This window comes from Hyla sarda, chromosome 2 (genome assembly GCF_029499605.1).
Source record: "Hyla sarda isolate aHylSar1 chromosome 2, aHylSar1.hap1, whole genome shotgun sequence".
Taxonomy (NCBI): Eukaryota; Metazoa; Chordata; class Amphibia; order Anura; family Hylidae; genus Hyla; species Hyla sarda.
Genome location: NC_079190.1, coordinates 308389616 through 308409432, shown reverse-complemented (window position 1 = coordinate 308409432; position 19817 = coordinate 308389616). Strand labels below are relative to the sequence as shown.

The window sequence follows — 19817 nt, the reverse complement described above, 5'->3', positions numbered from 1 at the left end:
TAGAATATGTCACGAAAAAACAGTCTCGGAATCAGAATGATCGCTAAAAGCATTCCAGAGTTATTAATGTTTAAAGTGACAGTGGTCAGATGTGCAAAAAACGCTCCGGTCCTTAAGGCCAAAATGGGCTCCGTCCTGAAGGGGTTAAGGACTCAGCCGTTTTTTGCAATTCTGACCACTGTCATTTTAAACATTAATAACTCTGGAATGCTTTTACTTATCATTCTGATTCCGAGATTGTTTTTTGTGACATATTCTACTTTAACATAGTGGTAACATTTTATGGTAACTTGCATCCTTTCTTGGTGAAAAATCCCCAAATTTGATGAAAAGAATGAAAATTTAGCATTTTTCTAACTTTGAAGCTCTCTGCTTGTAAGGAAAATGGATATTCAAAATAATTATTTTTTTTTGGTTCACATATACAATATGTCTACTTTATGTTTGCATCATAAAAATTATGAGTTTTTACTTTTGGAAGACACCAGAGGGCTTCAAAGTTCAGCAGCAATTTTCCAATTTTTCACAAAATTTTCAAACTCGATATTTTTCAGGGACCAGTTAAGTTTTGAAGTGGATTTGAAGGGTCTTCATATTAGAAATACCCCACAAATGACCCCATTATAAAAACTGCACCCCCCCAAAGTATTCAAAATGACATTCAGTCAGTGTTTTAACCCTTCAGGTGTTTTACAGGAATAGCAGCAAAGTGAAGGAGAAAATTCAAAATCTTAATTTTTTACACTCGCATGTTCTTGTAGACCCAATTTTTGAATTTTTGCAAGTAGTAAAAGGAGAACATTTTTAGTTGTATTTGTAGCCCAATTTCTCTCGAGTAAGCACATACCTTATATGTCTATGTAAAGTGTTCGGCGGGCTCAGAAGGGAAGGAGCGACAAGGGGATTTTGGAGAGAACATTTTTCTGAAATGGTTTTTGGGGGGCATGTCACCTATAGGAAGCCCCTAGGGTGTCAAAACAGCAAAAAATAAATAAAAAATGGCATACCATTTTGGAAACTAGACCCCTGGGGGAATGTAACATGGAATAAAGTGAGCCTTAATACCCCACAGGTGTTTCATGACTTTTGCAAATGTAAAAAAAAAATTTTTACCTAAAATGTTTGGTTTCCCAAAAATTTTACATTTTTACAAAGGGTCAAAGCAGAAAATACCCCCAAAAATTTGAAGCCCAATTCCTCCCGATTCAGAAAGCACCCCATATGGGGGTGAAAAGTGCTCTGCTGGCGCCCTACAGGTCTCGGAAGGGAAGGAGTCACATTTGGCTTTTTGGAAGCAAATTTTGCTCTGGGGGCATGCCGCATTTAGGAAGACCTTATGGTGCCAGGATAGCAAAAAAAAAAAAAAAAACATGGCATTACATTTTGGAAACTAGACCCCTCGGGGAACGTAACAGTGTTACAGTGAGTACTTACACCTCACAGGTTTTTTGAACAGTGGGCCGTAAAAGTGAAAAATGTGCACTATATTGATAGTGTTACACCAAATGTTTCATTTTCACATTGGGTAATAGGGTAAAAGGCCCCCAAAATTAGTTAAACAACTTCGTCTGAGGAAAAAAAATACCCCATATGTGGATGTAAATTGCTCTGTGGACGCACAACAATGCTCAGAATAGAAGGAGTGAAATTTTGTTGAAATTGAAGTCGGGGGTCATGTGCATTTATAAAGCCCCCATCGTGCAATAACAGCCAAAAAAAAACTCATGTGACACCATTTTAGAAACTACACCCCTCAATGAATGTAACAAGGGGTACAGTGGGAAACACCTCACAGTTTTTTTGAAAAATGGGCCATAAATTGAAAAATTTAATGTTTTTACACAAAAATGCTGGGGTTACCCAATTTTTAACATTTTCACAAAGGGTAATATGAGATATTGGGTTACAAATTTTTGAGGGCTTTTCCCCCTGACTATAAAAATACATCCACATATGGGGTAACTTGCTGGGCGGGCGCACAACAAAGCTCAGAAGTCATAGAGGTCACTTTGTATTTGAGGCCTATGGCATATCAGTAGCTGACAGTTACATACATTCCGAGGAAAATACAAAAATGAAACACCCACATGTGACACCATTACAGAAAGTACCCACCCTGAGGAATGGGTATAGGGGTAAAGAGGACATTTTTAACGCACAGGTGTTTCCTAAATTTATTTTCCAGGAATGGATGAAGGGTAGCTTTTGAAAATTGCAATTTTCAACCTATGCTCTGCTTCATCTTTGTGGGAACAACTAACATGTGACTCCGAATTGTCGCCTGAAAATGCGACAGAGCTCAGCGAGAACTCTTCGCATTTGAGGCGGATGTTTGTTACGGACCTAACGGTTACATACATTCAGAGGAAAATACAAGAAAGGAACACCCACTTGTGAGAATACTACAAACAGTACACCCCCTAGGGAAGGTGTATAGGGGAAAGTGGAGATTTGGAACAGACAGGTGTTCCCTTCATTTATTTTCCAGAAATGGATGAAGTGTACTATGGGCATATCAGTAAAATTGCAATTTTCTTCCCCCAATTATCTTCCCAGAATGATGACCCAGAGTACAGCCAAAAGTAAAAATGATGCCCGCCCCAAACCCTATACTCTGAATCATCATTCTGGGAAGGGGATGTGTGGGGCTGTCCCTATTCTGTTACCTCAAATGCGCAACCCGCTCAGGTGAGGAGAGAGAGCGTTGCGCATTTGAGGCAACTGCAAACCTCCAATGATGTTGACTCTGTGTCCCATGACCCATTTTTTAGGGGAAAGAAAGAAAAAATAAATAAAAGATATTGGGGTATTGGGGAAAAAGGGTGGTTTTTTTTGGGGGGGGGGGTAGGTCTAGGGTATTTTGGTATAAAATTTGGAAGTCAATGTACCCTGGACTGGTACATTGGAGCCGAATTCTGGGGAATGAAAATTAGGGCAAGGGATGGAAAATTTTGTACTCCATGGAAGTGTGATACTCCCTGAAGCAGCCTATGCAGAGGCCCGGATTATCTGGGCAAGTGTCACACTGAATGGTGGTGTCCCTCCGTCTCCCCTTCCTGTGACACACTCTGCATTTTTCTGGGTTCGTCCCGACCTTCTAGTGTTGGGGATCACACCAGGAAAGTGTTTGCCCGGGACAATCCGGGGACCTAAAGTTCCATAGGTGCTCTGACCCGCTCTTTGGCGGTCACCAAAGATGAGGGCCCTTAGAACTACCTCTTGGAACTGCAGGTATGTCCCTGTGTTGCCAGCGTACTTGTACAGTATAAAAGAGTTGTACATGGCAACCTGTACCATGTAGACTGCAACCTTTTTATACCATACACGTGTTTTCCGCATGGCATTCTATGGCTTGAGGACTTGATCAGAAAGATCAACTCCCCCCATATACCGATTGTAGTCCAGAATACAATCGGGCTTGAGGACCGGTTCCGCGGTACCTCGCACAGGGACAGGGGTGCTGCCATTCCCATGAATTGTGGTGAGCATAAGGACATCCATCTTGACCTTATACCGGGCCAACAACAGGTTCTCATGGGAAAAGGCACGGGACTCACCCCGGGGGATAGGAGCATGTAGGGGATGTGGTGGAAGGCCTCTTTGATTCTTCCGGACTGTCCCACAAGCGACCGTGGATCTGGCGGCGAGGGATGTGAAGAGAGGGATACTAGTATAAAAGTTATCCACGTAAAGGTGGTAACCTTTATTTAGCAATGGGTGCAAAAGGCCCCAAACGATTTTCCCGCTAACACCCAGAGTGGGGGGACATCTGGGGGTTCAAAACGGGAATCTCGTCCCTCATACACTATAAACTTGCAAGTGTACCCGGAGGTACTCTCGCAAAGTTTATACATCTTCACGCCATACCGCGCTCGCTTGGTAGGGATGTATTGCCGGAAGCTGAGTCTCCTCCCCTTGAAGCTGATAAGAATCATCAATAGCGACCTCCCTTCCAGTGACATAGGCCTCCCAAAATCTGGCCCCGAAGTGATTGATGACCGGCCTGATTTTATACAGGCGGTCATACGCAGGATCAGTTCGGGGGGGCATGCCGCATTATCAGCATAAAGCAAACATCTCCGAATGGCCTCGAACCGTGGACGTGTCATGGCCATACTGTAGAGGGGTGTCTGGCAAAGAACGTCCCCACTCCAATATTGTGTTTTTTAACTAGACCCATATGCAGCACGAGGCCCCAAAAGGTCCTCATTTCGGCTGCATCGACTGGAGTCCAGCCACCGGGTCTAGCTAAAAATGAGCCCGGGTTAGCGGCGACGAACTGTTGGGCATACAGATTCGTCTGTGTAACCATCAAATTAACAAAGTCGTCACTGAAAAAATGACCGAAAAAATCAATTTCAGTGAACCCGACAATGTAAATTTTGATTCCTGAGTCGCCAACAAACTCAGGAATCACGGGCTTGTGGGCTACGATGTACCAGTGAACTTGGCTGGGGGGCTTCACTAGTATGAGCGCCAGGGGGACTCATACTAGCATGGGGCACAGGGTCAAGGGCAGAGGAGGTTTGTGGCGCCGCACGGCGGCATCTCCGCCGCCTTGGTGGCTCATCATCTGAACTAGATGATGAGGAGGACGATGAAATAAGGAAGGTGGGGTCTTCATCGTCCTCTGAGATGCTTCCAGAGTTGGAGGAAAGTATGGCATATGCCTCCTCTGCCTAAAACTCTCTGCGGGCCATTTCCCTACTCTAATGTGGATACGGTGTGTGTGTGTGTGTGTGGGGGGGAACTTTATTTGTGTATGTGCTGCGTGTGGTGTGGTGCGATACTACCTCCCTAACCCGGGGTCACGCAGCTAAAGGTGCTACGGACCCACTGAGGTACGCTGGGGGGGAAAAAAAACTTTTTTTTTTTTTTTTTAACCCTAACCTGTCCCTACCTAATCTAAAGCTATCCCTGGGGATTTCTGTGCCAAGGGGCCACAGAAAGGGTGCAATTGGCATTTTTTTTTTTTTTTTTTACTGATGCGCTGCGATCGCCGACATGGGGGGGTCATCATGACCCCCCTCTGCAATATGCCGCGATGCCTGCTGAACGATTTCAGCAGGCATCGGGCACCGGCTCCCCTCCAGATAGCGGCGGGGGGCCAGGATTTGACAGGACGTACTGAAACGTCCTTAAGGACTCGGAAAAGGGCCCGTTTGAGTACGTCCTGCGTCCTTAAGGGGTTAAACAAAAACCCTGAACCTCACAAATGGGGGTAGTTAAGGGTTAAATTAAGTATCCTATATTTTAAGTGGACATATAAGTAACATGTGACCAAGTATTATTGAGATATATCTCCAGCCGTTTGGAAGTTATGCAGTAACATATATTTTCCATTGACTTGTATAGGACTTTATACATAAACCCCGCCCCTGGCAAATGGGGGTAAGTAAGGGTTAAATCACCTAGCCTATGTTTGTTGTTGACATATAAGTAACATGTGTGCCAAGTTTCATGTTAATATCTTTAGCCGTTTGGAAGTTTTTGTGGAACACACACACTCACACACTCCTCAATCTGTTCTCCTCCAGTTGTTTCTAGGAAACATTATCTGTTTTCTAACTCAGTGTTTCCCAACCCGTGTACCTCCAGCTGTTGCAAAACTATAACTCCCAGCATGCACTGACAGACCATGCATGCTGGGAGTTTTAGTTTTGCAACAGCTGGAGGCACACGGTTTGGGAAACACTGAGTTATGTAACAAGCTTGTGTTTTGCAACCATTGTGCCTCCAGCTGTTGCATAACTACAACCCCCAGCATGCACGAATAGCCAAAGGGCATGCTGAAAGTTATAGTAGTGTGCCCCCAGCTGTTGCATAACTACTACAAGGTTTGCCCGGCTATGCGCCGACAAGTACTTGCCAGTTCATGGCCAGTATTTGTCGGCGCTTTCGCATACCAACGCTCAACCTGTGTACCACGGGTTGAGAACCCATGTTGGTCTGACTTTTTATTTTTAGAAAAGGGGTACGTTAGACAACTTTTCACGCTAAAGGAGAGCTGTGCCTTATTCATCATTACGCTGTGCATTATTGATGAATAAGGCGCACACTAGTCAAAGTATAGACAAAAAAAAGGTGGAAATTTGATCTAAAATAGACATTTCTTGATAAATCTCCCTATAGGGTTTTGTACCCTTTTGCCCCTTTTCAGCTCATAACATATATGTATAGACAGATACCATTTGAGTGACTTAAAGGGGTACTCTGGGGAGCTTAATCCATAGCCCATCCTTTCCCTCTCGAAAACCTATTTGTCTAAATATCATTCATTTATATATATATATATATATATATATATATATATATATATATATATATATATATATATATATATATATATATATAAAGAGAGAGAGAGAGAGCAGTTTCAATCTTTCAGCTGTCTCTTACATGCAGTGAGTGAGAGAAAGAAATCATATTCAGATCCTGCTTATCTTTGTGTAAACCCCTCACTGAGACTCGACCCCACCCTCCTGCAAGACAAACACCATGTGATTTCTGGCACAGGCACACCTTCCCCTCCCTGTATGAGGCAGAGAAGCCCAGTGAAGATTCTCAGTCACAACTCTGCACAACCAGGGGTGGACTGACAACTCATGGGGCCCCCGGGCAATATGTGTTTCGGCGCCAGATTGCTCAGCCTCATCAACCAATAAGAAGGCTGATGCTGGTGAACTTGTCTGCCTCCTGCTAGCACGCCCTAGTCCTGCTCCCGTTATATGAAGCACACCCAGAAGCTGAGCATGCTTCATACACAGTGGGTCCCTGTTGTTATGAGCAGCGGGGACCCACAGCTAATGGCAGACATCGCCGATCGGGCCTTTGTCCAGCATTAACCCTTTAGTTGTCGAGATCAGTTAAGAGGATGGCAGGAGAGCCCTTACCTGCATTTTCGCCATCTGATCGGCGCTCCAATAGCACAGGCAGCCTCAGCAGCCTGTACTAATGGAGCACTGATAACACTGATCAATGCTGCTTTATGGCACAGAATTGTTCAGTGTTTGCAATCTAAAGATATGTAATTGTCTCATATGGGAACTAAAAATAAAGTGTAAAAAAATTTCATAAAAAAGTTCATAAATGTAAATAAGCACCTTCCCTAATAAGTTTGAATCACCCTCTTTTCCCATTATGTAAAAAAACAAGCATAAACATGTTGTATCGCCTCATGAGAAAATGTCACTTCATATACCAGAATTATTTTTTTTATAAATAACAATAAAAAATTCCAAATCAAAATGGTACCAATAAAAACTACAGATCATGGCGCAAAAAATGAGCCCTTACACATCCCTGTATACTGAAAGAGTTAGGGGTATTTTAAGCATACTGATTTTCATACAAAAAGTTCTGACTTATTAAAAGAAGTCAAATAAACAATTTATATAAACCAGGTACCTTTTATAGTCATATAAACCTACTGAATAAACATAACATGTAATTTTTACTGAAAACTGCACTGCGTAAAAGCGGAAGCTCCCAAAAGTTGCAAAATGGTACTGTAGATTTTGTGGTAAAATTAGTAATGTCATTACAAAATTCAATTGTTGGCACAAAAAAACAAGCCCTTATATGGGTCTGTAAGTGGAAAATTGAAGGAGAAAAAAAAGTGCAAAAATTTTTTTTTTTTAAAGGGGTACTCTGCTGAGAACATCATGTTAGATCCCAGGGGCCCTGCCGCTGGGGACTTCTGCGATCCCCGCTGTGGCACCCCTGTTGTTCGGTGCACAGAGCAAACTCCGTTCCGTGCCCGATGACTGGCAATGCCAGCCGCAACGCCCCCTCCATTTATGTATATGGGAGGAGGCGTGACAGCTATGTACCCCTTTTAACCTTTTAAGGACGCAGGGCGTATCCATACGCCCCCGTTTCCGAGTCCTTAAGGACTCGGGGTGTATGGGTACGCCCTGCGTACTTCCGGCCCCCGGCAGGGACCGGACCGGGATGCCTGCTGATATCGTTCAGCAGGCATCTGGGCATATCGCCCAGGGGGGCCCTGAGGTCCCCCCATATTGGAGGTCAATTCAGACGGTGACCCAGAAAAAAAGGGTGAATGGGGCAGTCCGAGACAGCCCCATTCACCTTACCCAGCAGGAGTGAGGTGGGCACGGGTGCCGCCTCACGATCACGTGATTTATCGGTCGGAACGTAATTGATCGGCCAACCAATCACGACTGGGCGGCGATTGGGACGGCGATGATGGGGGCGATCGGCGCCGGTGGGGGTATCCTACCTTGCCCTGGTCCGGCGGGGACCTCGGGATCGGTGGCGGCGACAGAAGCAGCAGGATCGGTGGCGGCAGCAGTCCCGGCGGCAGGATACAGCAGGAGATGAGGCCTGTTCACCTCCTGCTGTTGCTTAGCAACAACTCGCAGCATGCACAGCCGAAGGGCATGCTGGGAGTTGTAGTTTTGCAACAGCTGGAGTTCAAACTACAACTCCCAGCATGCCCTTTGGTAGTCTGTGCATGCTGTGGGTTGTAGTTATGCAACAGCTGGAGGCACATTTTTTCTATGAAACATTGTGCATCCAGATGTTGCATAACTACAACTCCCAGCATGCACAGACTACCAAAGGGCATGCTGGGAGTTGTAGCAATGTGCCTCCAGCTGTTGCAAAACCACAACTCTCAGCATGCCCTTCGATTGGCAATGCATGCTGATTTTTGCAGTTTTGCAACAACTGGTGACACATTGGTTGTAAAACAGAGTTTGTTATCTAACTCAGTGTTTTGCAACCAGTGTGCCTCCAGCTGTTGGAAAAATACAACTCCCAGCATGCACTGAGACTGTACATGCTGGGATTTGTAGTTTTGCTGGAGGCACACTGGTTGTGAAACACTGAGTTAAGTAACAAACTGTATTTTGCAACCAATGTGCCTCCAGCTGTTGCATAACTACAACTCCCATGTATGGTCTGTCAGTGCATGCTGGGAGTTGTAGTTTTGCAACAGATGGAGGTTCCCCCCCCCCTCCCCCATGTGAATGTATGTACAGGGTACATTCACACGGGCGGGTTTACGGCGAGTTCTGCTGCAAGTTTGAGATGCGGCAAACTCCCAGAGAAACTCACTGTAAACCTCTGCCCGTGTGAATGTACCCTAAAAACACGACATAAAATAAAAAGTAACCCCCCCCCCCCCCAATAATAAAAAATAAAATAAAAAATAAAGTAGGGCACTGTTTCCAAAATGGAGCCTCCAGCTGTTGAAAAACAACTCACAGTATTGCCGGACAGCCACTGACTGTCAAGACATGCTAGGAGTTTTGCAACAGCTGGAGACACCCTGTTTGGGAAACACTGCCGTAGGGTATTTTTGTGGCGGATTCAAATTTCCAATTTAGGCCTCAAATGCGCATGGTACTCTCTCGCTTTGGAGCCCTGTCGTATTTCAAGGAAACTGTTTAGGGCCACATATGGGGTATCTCTGTACTCGGGAAAAATTGCGTCACAAATTTTGGGGGGCTTTTTCTCCTTTTACCCCTTATGAAAAGGTAAAGTTGGGGTCTACACCAGCAATATTAGCACCAGCAAATAATTTTTACACTAACATGCTGGTGTTGTCCCATACTTTTCATTTTCACAAGCTGTAAAAGGAAAAAAAAAAAGAGCACAGAACTACCCCATATGTGGGCGTAAAGTGCTCTGTGGGCGCACAACATGGCTCAGAAGTGAGTGCATGCCATGTACATTTGAGGTCTAAATTGGTGATTTGCACAGGGGTGGCGGATTTTAGCGGTTCTGACATAAACGCAAAACAATAAATACCCACATGTGACCCCATTTTGGAAACTACACCTCTCACGGAATGTAACAAGGGGTATAGTGAGCCTTAACACCCCACAGGTGTTTGACAAATTTTCGTTAAAGTTGGATATGAAAATGAAGAAAAAAATTTTTCCACTAAAATGCTATTCCCTACATTTTTCACTTTCACAAGGGAGAAAAGGAAAAAAACAAAACAAAATTTGTAACCCCATTTTTTTTCTGAGTAAGAACATACCCCATATGTGGATGTAAAGTGCTCTTCGGGCGAACTACAATGCTCAGAAGAGAGGGAGCATCATTGGGCTTTTGGCAAGAGAAGGTGTCTGAAATTGAAGGCCATGTGTGTTTACAACGCCCCCATAGTGCCAGAACAGTGGATCCCCCCCCCCCATGTGACCCCATCTTGGAAACTACACCCCTCATGTAATGTAATAAGGGGTACAGTGAGCATTTAGTTCTCTCGCAGAGCACTTTACATCCACATATGAGGTAATTTTGGGAGGCTTTTTCTCCAATTACCCCTTGTGAAAATGAAAATTTTGGGGTAACACCAGCATTTTAGTGGAAAAAATAAAATTTACACATCCGACTTTAACGAAAAGTCGTCAAGCACCTGTAGGGTGTTAAGGCTCAGTGGACCCCTTGTTACGTTCCTTGAGGGGTGTAGATTCCCAACTAGTATGCCATGTTGTTGTGTTTTATTTTATTTTATTTTTTGCTGTCCGGGCACTATAGGGGCTTCCTAAATGTGGCATGCTCCCTGAAAAGCCATTTCAGAAAAACTCACTCTCATTGTCGCTCCTTCCCTTCTAAGCCTTGTAGTGCACCCACAGAGCACTTGACATCCACATATGAGGTATTTCCTTACTTGAGAGTAATTGGGTTACAAATTTTGGGGGGCTTTTTCTTCTTTTACCCCTTGTAAAATTTCAAAAACTGGGTCTACAAGAACATGCGAGTGATAAAATGAAGATTTTGAATTTTCTCCTTTTACTTGCTGCTATTCCTGTGTAACACCTAAATGGTTAACACACTTACTGAATGTCATTTTGAATACTTTGGGGGGGGGCAGTTTTTATAATGGGGTCATTTATGGGATATTTCTAATATGAAGACCCCTCAAATCCACTTCAAAACTGAACTGGTCCCTGAAAAATTCCGATTTTGAAATTTTTTGGGAAAATTGCTGCTGAACTTTGAAGCCCTCTGATTTTTTCCAAAAGTAAAACTTTGTCAACTTCATGATGCAGATATAAAGAAGACATATTATATATGTGAATTAATATATTATTTATTTGGAATATCCATTTTCCTTACAAGCAGAGAGTTTCAAAGTTAGAAAAATGATAACTTTTCATGAAATTTGGGGATTTTTCCCAAAGAAAGGATGCAAGTAACAAGTAAAATTTACCACTATGTTAAAGTAGAATATGTCACGAAAAAACTATCTCTGAATCAGAATAATCGGTAAAAGCATCCCAGAGTTATTAATACATAAAGTGACAGTGGTCAGAATTGCAAAAAAGGGCTGAATCCTTAAGGGGTTGAGGACACAGGGTTTTTCAGTTTTTGCATTTTCATTTTTTCCTCATCACCTTCTAAAAATCATAACACTTTCAATTTTGCACCTAAAATTCCATATTAAGGCTTATTTTTTGCGCCACCAATTCTACTTTGTAGAGACATTAGTCATTTTACCAAAACATGCACGGCGAAACGGAAAAAAAATTGTGCGACAAAATTGAAGAAAAAAAAACAAATTTGTAACTTTTGGGGGCTTCCGTTTCTACGCAGTGCATTTTTCGGTAAAATTGACACCTGCTCTTTATTCTGTAGGTCCATACAGTTAAAATGATACCCTACTTATATAGGTTTAGTTTTCTCGTACTTCTGAAAAAAAATCAACTACATGCAGGAAAATGTATACGTTTAAAATTGTCATCTTCTGACCCCTATAACTTTTTTTTTTTTTCCATGTACGGGGCGGTATGAGGGCTCATTTTTTGCACCATGATCGGTACCATTTTTATATTGATCGGACTTTTTGATCGCTTTTTATAAATGTTTTCATGTTCTAAAAAGTGACCAAAAATACACTGTTTTGTAATTTGGAATTGTTTTACGCATATGCCATTGACCATGTGGTTTAATTAAAGATATATTTTTATAGTTTGGACATTTCCACATGCGGCGATACCACTTATGTTTATTTTTATTTACACAGTTTTTTTTATGGGAAAAGGGGGGTGATTATTACTTTGATTAAGGAAGGGGTTAAATGATTTTTATGAACTTTTTTTATTTTTATTTTTTTTATTGATTTTTTTTGCAGTGTTATAGCTCCCCTGGTGGCTATTTCACTGCACATACCGATCTCATACACAGATCATTGCCGTGCATTGAAACTGCAAAGATCAGTGTAATCTGTGGTTGATTGTTCCAAGCCTGAGATCTAGGCTTGAGCAATCAATCGCCAATCGGATGTGACTGAGGCAGGTGAGGGGACCTCCGCTCGCGTTCTAGCTGATCGGGACATCTCTATTTCTCTTTCACTTTCATTTTAGACGCGGCAATCAGCTTTGAACACTGTGTCTAAAGGGTTAATAGCGCGCGGCACAACGATCGGTGCTGCACGCTATTAGCCCAGGGTCCCGGCTGTCATTAGCCGCCGGAACCTCTCTCCCCTCCCATGCAGGGTTAAATCGGCTGGACAACCTTTAAAGTCTTTATTTAAACCTCTACCAACAGGGTACTAGAGTATCCCTCACATGCATGGGGTATATATCAGGGTTTTCCAACCAGCGTGACTCCAGCTGTTGCGAAACTACAAGTCCCAGCATGCTTGGACAGCCAAAGGCTGTCCGGCATGCTTGGAGTTGTAGTTTTGCAGCAGCTGGAGGCCCCCTGGTTGGAAGATCCTGGTGTGTGCGTCTACAAATTTTGTTATATATACACATACATACACCCACCCACCCACCTCCTCTCATATTTAGGACCTTGACAGGCACGAACAGGAAGATGAAATTCTTTAGTGCTGGTGTGAGGTGGAAATTTGCGTCCGTGCTGATTTTCGTCCGCTCCTCCCCTCAGCTTTACAAAGATTTCCGAAGCTAGAGATTGGGGGGGGGGGGGGGGGGCAGAGCAGGGGGAGAGGGGATGTACATGCCCCCCTCATCTCCCCTCCCCCTGCTGTGACTTTGGAGGACGCAGGTCTGCACGGGAGAAAGAACACAGAAGGGGAGAGAGAGGACGTACACGGCCCCTCATCTCCTCCCTGAGCTCTGCCTGTGTTGTAGTCCCTATTGTGTGTACATTCCAGTGTATCTTAACCAGGACTGAGTTATATTAGTGGGCTGTGTATAAAGCTGTGTATAACGCAGGTTTCCTCAGGCTGCAAGAGGGAGGACAAACTGCACGGGCTAGTTTTTGCTTTTTCATGGGGTGTTCATTAGCCCCATAAAGAGGACATAGAAATGCATGGGGTTTGTACAGGACATGAACATCACTGTATGAACCCTGTTCATTTCTATGTCAGCGTTCATACAGGGACATAGGAATGCACAGGGTTCATACAGGGACATAGAAATGCATGGTGTTACATAGTTACATAGTTAGTATGGTTGAAAAAAGACATACGTCCATCAAGTCCAACCAGGGAATTGAAGGGAAGGGGAAGGGATGTAGTTTTAGAATTCTGCATAAGCACTAATGTTGTTATGTTCCAGGAATGTATCTAAGGCTGGGTTCACACTACGTTTTTCAACTAAGGTTCCCGCATACGTTTTCTATCAAAAACCGTATGGGGGAAAAAACGGATGGAACAGTATGGGAAAAAGTAAACCGTATGGGTTTTTAAACAGTATACTGTTTTTAAAAGTGCATACTGTTCCGTCCCTTTTTGTAGAAAAAAACCCATACGTTTTTGAAAATTTTGTCCATTTTTAATGGGAGGGGTCTTGGGTGGGGACTTTAGGATTCAAATGCGCATGTGCAAAGTAAAAACGTATACGTTTTTCCCGTATGGAACCGTATACATGTGCGTTTCCCATTGACGTCCATGTTAAAAAAACGTATGCGGTTGCAGTACGGTTTTTAAACCGGAGACAAAATCGTGGTCAACCACGGTTTTGACTCCGGTTTAAAAACCGTACTGCAACTGCATACGTTTTTTTTAACATGGACGTCAATGGGAAACGCACATGTATACGGTTCCATACGGGAAAAACGTATACGTTTTTACTTTGCACATGCGCATTTGAATCCTAAAGTCCCCACCCAAGACCCCTCCCATTAAAAATGGACAAAATTTTCAAAAACGTATGGGTTTTTTTTCTACAAAAACGGACGGAACAGTATGCACTTTTAAAAACAGTATACTGTTTAAAAACCCATACGGTTTACTTTTTCCCATACTGTTCCATCCGTTTTTTCCCCCATACGGTTTTTGATAGAAAACGTATGCGGGAACCTTAGTTGAAAAACGTAGTGTGAACCCAGCCTAACCCTGTTTTAAAGCTATTAATTGTTCCTGCTGTGACCAGTTCCTGAGGTAGACTGTTCCATAAATTCACAGTTCTTATGGTAAAGAAGGCGTGTCGCCCCTTTAGACTAAAGCGTTTCTTCTCCAGACGGAGGGAGTGCCCCCTCGTCCTTTGGGGGGGGTTTAACCTGGAACAGTTTTTCTCCATATTTTTTGTATGGGCCATTTATATACGTTTATCATATCCCCCCTTAAACGTCTCTTCTCAAGATTAAACAATTGTAACTCCTTTAATCGCTCCTCATAGCTAAGATGTTCCATGCCCCATATTAGTTTAGTCGCACGTCTCTGCACCCTTTCCAGCTCCGCAGTGTCCCTTTTATGGACAGACGACCAAAACTGAACAGCATATTCCAGGTGAGGCCGTACCAATGCTTTATAAAGGGGAAGTATTATGTCCCTGTCTTTTGAGTCTTGCCTCTTTTGATACATGACAATATCCTGCTGGCTTTGGAAGCAGCAGCCTGACATTGCATGCTATTCTGTAGTCTGTGATCTACAAGTACACCCAGATCCTTCTCTACCAGTGACTCTGCCAGTTTAATCCCCTAAGACATACGACGCATACATGTTATTAATACCCAGATGTTCATACAGGGAAGCAGAAAAGCATGGTGTTCATACAGGGAAGCAGAAAAGCACGGTGTTCATACAGGGAAGCAGAAAAGCACGGGGCTCGTACAGGCAAGCAGAAAAGCACGGGGCTCGTACAGGGAAGCACAAATGCACGGGGCTCGTACAGGAAAGCAGAAATGCACGGGGCTCGTACAGGGAAGCAGAAATGCACGGGGCTCGTACAGGGAAGCAGAAATGCACGGGGCTCGTACAGGGAAGCAGAAATGCCCGGGGCTCGTACAGGGGGAAGCAGAAATGCCTGGGGTTCGTACAGGGGAAGCAGAAGTGCCCGGGGTTCGTACAGGGGAAGCAGAAATGCCCGGAGTTCGTACAGGGGAAGCAGAAGTGCCCGGGGTTCGTACAGGGGAAGCAGAAGTGCCCGGGGTTCGTACAGGGGAGCAGAAGTGCACGGGGTTCGTACAGGGAAGCAGAAGTGCACGGGGTTCGTACAGGGGAGCAGAAGTGCACGGGGTTCATACAGGGGAGCAGAAGTGCACGGGGTTCATACAGGGGAGCAGAAATGCACGGGGTTCATACAGGGGAGCAGAAGTGCACGGGGTTCATACAGGGGAGCAGAAGTGCACAGGGTTCATACAGAGAAGCATACATGCATGGGGCTCATACAGGGAAGCTTACAGTAAATGCACAGGGTTCATACAGAGAAGCATACAGTAAATGCATGGGATTTATACAGGGAAGCAGAAATACACAGGGTTCATACAGAGAAGCATACAGTAAATGCTCGGGGTTCATACAGGGAAGCATAAATGCACGAGGTTCACGAGTGGTCTTCATGTCAGCGTTCATTGCACAGCAGCTTCCAGAGAAAATCATGTCAGGAGCACAAACATACAGGAGAAAGAACACAGTAGCATGTACATTGTCATCCAGGAGAAATCAAGGAGGAGGAGAAAACGGATTTTGGCAGCGGCCGCCACATGAAATCTTCAATTGCAGAATTCTGTGAATGGAGTTTTAGATTAAATCAATCACCTGTTTTGGACCAAGGGCGTACAGGTACGCCCTTGTGTCAGGGGACTTAAGGACCAAGAGCGTACCGGTACATCCTCGGCATTTCCATTCACCACCGGTAAAAATTGTTCAGCAGGCATCCCGTGCAAATGCCTGGAGGCTGTCTGGGCATGCTGGGAATTGTAGTTTTACAAGATCTGGAGGGCTAAAATTTTGAGACCACTGCACAGTGGTCTCCAAACTGTGGCCCTCCAGATGTTCCTAGGCAACTAATCACCTCCTGGCTCCCGTCGCAAGCAGGATCGCCGCCCGCCACACCTAGAGAAGGATAGCTGCCCGCAATTGGTAAGGGACCTCCGCCGCCACTCGATCTGCTATTGTAGTCAGTCGCTTCTGACTAACCAATAGCAGGGATAGGAGGGGTGGCACCCCTGCCACCTCACTCCTATCCCTTCAGGGTGATCGTAGCTGTCTTGGATAGCCCCAATCACCCTTATTTTCCAGGTCACAGGAGACCTGTATGACCCAAAATAGCTGAAAATCGCTGGTCTGAATTGAGGACCTCAGGCGTTGGCACGGGATACCTGCTGAAATCGTTCACCACCCGTTTACCTTGGTGAACAGGAAATGCCGAAGCCGTATTGGTACGCCCTTCGTCCTTAAAGGAAAACTGTCAGCTTTCTTCCCCCGCAATAACCAGCGGTACTGGCTGGTAGTGCGGGGGACGCTGATCAGTTTGATCCTTACCGTGCCTGGATCCGCCTGGCCGATCGGCCTTAATCTACTATTTATGGGTATATTCAAATGAGGTGCTAACTGGCACTCTGACATCAGCTCATCAATATTCCTCCCAACTCTCTTCATTACAGAGCGGAGAGAAGAGGCAGGGGAGGAATATTGATGAGCTGGGCGGCACTGCATCCCGACACTGATGTCAGAGTGCCAGTTAGCACCTCATTTAAATATACTGATAATAGAAGATTAAAGCCGAACTGCACGGCGGATCCGGGCACGGTAAGGATCTAACTGATCAGCGTCCCCCGCACTACCGGCCAGTACCGCTGGTTAGTGCGGGGGGAGAAAGCTGACAGTTTTCTTTTAAGTCCCCGGACGCAAGGGCGTACCTGTGCGCCCTTGTTCCTAGACAGGTTAATGATTTAATCGAAAACTCCTCGCAGTATTCTGCAAGTGAAGATTTCATCTGTTGGCCGCCACCAAAATCCGTTTACTCCTCCTTCTCGATTTCTCCTGGATGAACAATGTACATGCCTCTGTGTTATTTCGCCTGTATGTTTGTGCTCCTGTACGTCCCTCCTGACATGATTTTCTCTTGAAGCTGCTGTGCAATGAACTCTGACATGAAGACCACTGTATGAACACGTGCATTTCTGCTTCCCTATACGAGCCCCGTGCATTTCTGTTTCCCTGTACGAACCCCTTGCATTTTTTCTTCCCTGTATGAACACCGAGCATTTCTATGTCCCTGTATGAACCCTGTGCATTTCTACGTCCCTGTATGAACGCTTACATAGAAATGCACTGGGTTCATACAGTGATGTTCGTGTTCTGTACAAACCCCATGCTTTTCTATGTCCTCTTTATGGGGCTAATGAACACCCCATGAAAAATAAGTTATAGGGGTCAGAAGATGACTATTTTAAACGTATACATTTTCCTGCATGTAGTTATGATTTTTTTCCGAAGTATGACAAAATCAAACCTACATAAGTAGGGTATCATTTTAACCATATGGACCTACAGAATAAAAATAAGGTGTTATTTTTACCAAAAAATTTACTGCGTAGAAACGGAAGCCCCCAAAAGTTACAAAATGAAATTTTTTCTTAAATTTTGTCGAACAATTCATTTTTTTTTCTGTTTCACCGTGGATGTTTTGGTAAAATGACTGATGTCACTGCAAAGTAGAATTGGTGGCACAAAAAATAAGCCATAATATGGAATTTTATGTGCAAAATTGAAAGCGTTATGATTTTTAGAAGGTGATGAAGAAAAAATGAAAATGCAAAAACGGAAAAACGCTGAGTCTCTAAGGGGTTAAATGTAATAAACATGCATATATATATCAGATTTTTTTTTCACAGCTGCGACTAGAGGTGGGGTTACAAATTGGTTTTCTGAAGTCATTTATTGGTTTTTGCTTGTGTGCTAAAATAAAATGGTATTTAAAAGTGATTTTATTGGTTTTTGCTTATGTGAGCCAAATTTATCAACCCCCTGTGATAGTTTATTAAATGTGTCATACATAAGCAAAAGCAAGAAAAAAAATGCCTACAGAACTCGCTTACCAAAGCAACGATGATAAATCTCCCTGCTGCCAAAACCACATGGATAACTACAGGAGACACAGAACATGTATTGTGGTGGCTTTGAGGCATTTCCCCCTCCCCGGAGCACCCCTTTAAAGGGGTACTCCGCCCCTAGACATCTTATCCCCTATCCAAGATGTCAGATCGCCGGGGTCCCGCTGCTGGGGACCCCGGGGATCGCTGCTGCAGCACCCCGCTATCATTACTGCGCAGAGCGAGATCGCTCTGCACGTAATGACGAGCAATACAGGGGCCGGAGCATCGTTGCGTCATGACTCCGCCCCTCGTGACGTCACGCCCCGCCCCGTCAATACAAGTCTATGGGAGGGGGCGTGGCGGTCGTCACGCCCCCTGCCATAGACTTGCATTAAGGCGACGGGCCGTGATGTCATGAGGGGCGGAGCCATGACGTCACGCTGCTCCGGCCCCTGTATCGCCCGTCATTACGCACAGAGCGAACTCTCTCTGTGCAGTAATGATGGCGGGGTGCCGCAGTGGCGATCCCGGGGGTCCCCAGCAGCGGGACCGCGGCGATCTAACATCTTATCCCCTATCCTTTGGTTTGGGGATAAGATGCCAGGGGCGGAGTACCCCTTTAATTGACATATATGTAATCAATGAAAACAATAATCTGGTAATTCTCAATCTTACATATATACAATAGAAGCTATCAAGATTGCCTGCAGATGTGTATAGATGCATAAACTATGACTGCTTTGTTTGCATCTTTTCAGCTCTGGATGTGTGTGAAAAGTGGGGAGAAAGCCCTCCTCTGCAGCCTCGGCACATGAGGGAAGCACTCAGGAGACTGAAATATAGGGGGCAGATCCCAGATTCCAAGTACAAGAAGATCATGTTTAACTAGTATAATAAGATTGTTTTCAACTGGAATGTGACATGGATAAGAATGTATGTAGTGAGCATTGCAACATATAGATGCTGCAGAAGAAAGTGCCCTTCCATGGGTATGGTGCAAACTTCTAGTAACTTTTCTTTGTCTTTATAAAGTGTTGTAAGGAATAAATTTCTCTTCATAGACAGTGGCCATGTTTGGTGTCATTATAGCCAATATTTTAATCTTTTATTTATTTTTTGTCACCATTAAGACCTTAAATTGTGATACTACACCTACTCTAAAGAGAAGATACAGTAAGCCACAGATTTATATAATAGTTAGGGTGGGTTCACACTACGTTTTCTCCCATACGGGAGCACATACGGCAGGGGGAGCTAAAACCTCGTGCTCCCGTATGCCTTCATATGCGCTCCCGTATGTCATTCATTTCAATGAGCCAGCCGGAGTGAAACGTTCGGTCCGCTCGGCTCATTTTTGTGCTGTATGCGCTTTTACAACCGGTCCTAAAACCGTGGTTGACCACAGTTTTAGGTCCGGGGAAAAAGCGCATACAGTGCAAAAATGAGCCGACCGAACGTTTCACTCCGGTCGGCTCATTGAAATGAATGACAAACGGGAGTGCATACGAAGGCATACGGGAGCGCGAGGTTTTAGCTTCCCCCCCCCCCCCCCCCCACGCCGTATGCGCTCCCGTATGGGAGAAAACGTGATGTGAACCCAGCCTTAAACG

General features: G+C 44.5%; 1 protein-coding gene across 1 annotated transcript in view; it reads left to right on the top strand.

The window, feature by feature from the left end:
- TAF11 (TATA-box binding protein associated factor 11) overlaps positions 1–19274 on the top strand; it is a 75502-nt gene extending 56228 nt beyond the window's left edge. Inside the window, exon 5 of the mRNA XM_056557662.1 lies at positions 18966–19274. Coding sequence (XP_056413637.1) covers positions 18966–19096 — 131 coding nt within the window. The 3' untranslated portion in view covers positions 19097–19274. The remainder of the gene's footprint in view (positions 1–18965) is intronic.
- The last annotated feature ends 543 nt before the right edge of the window (positions 19275–19817 follow it).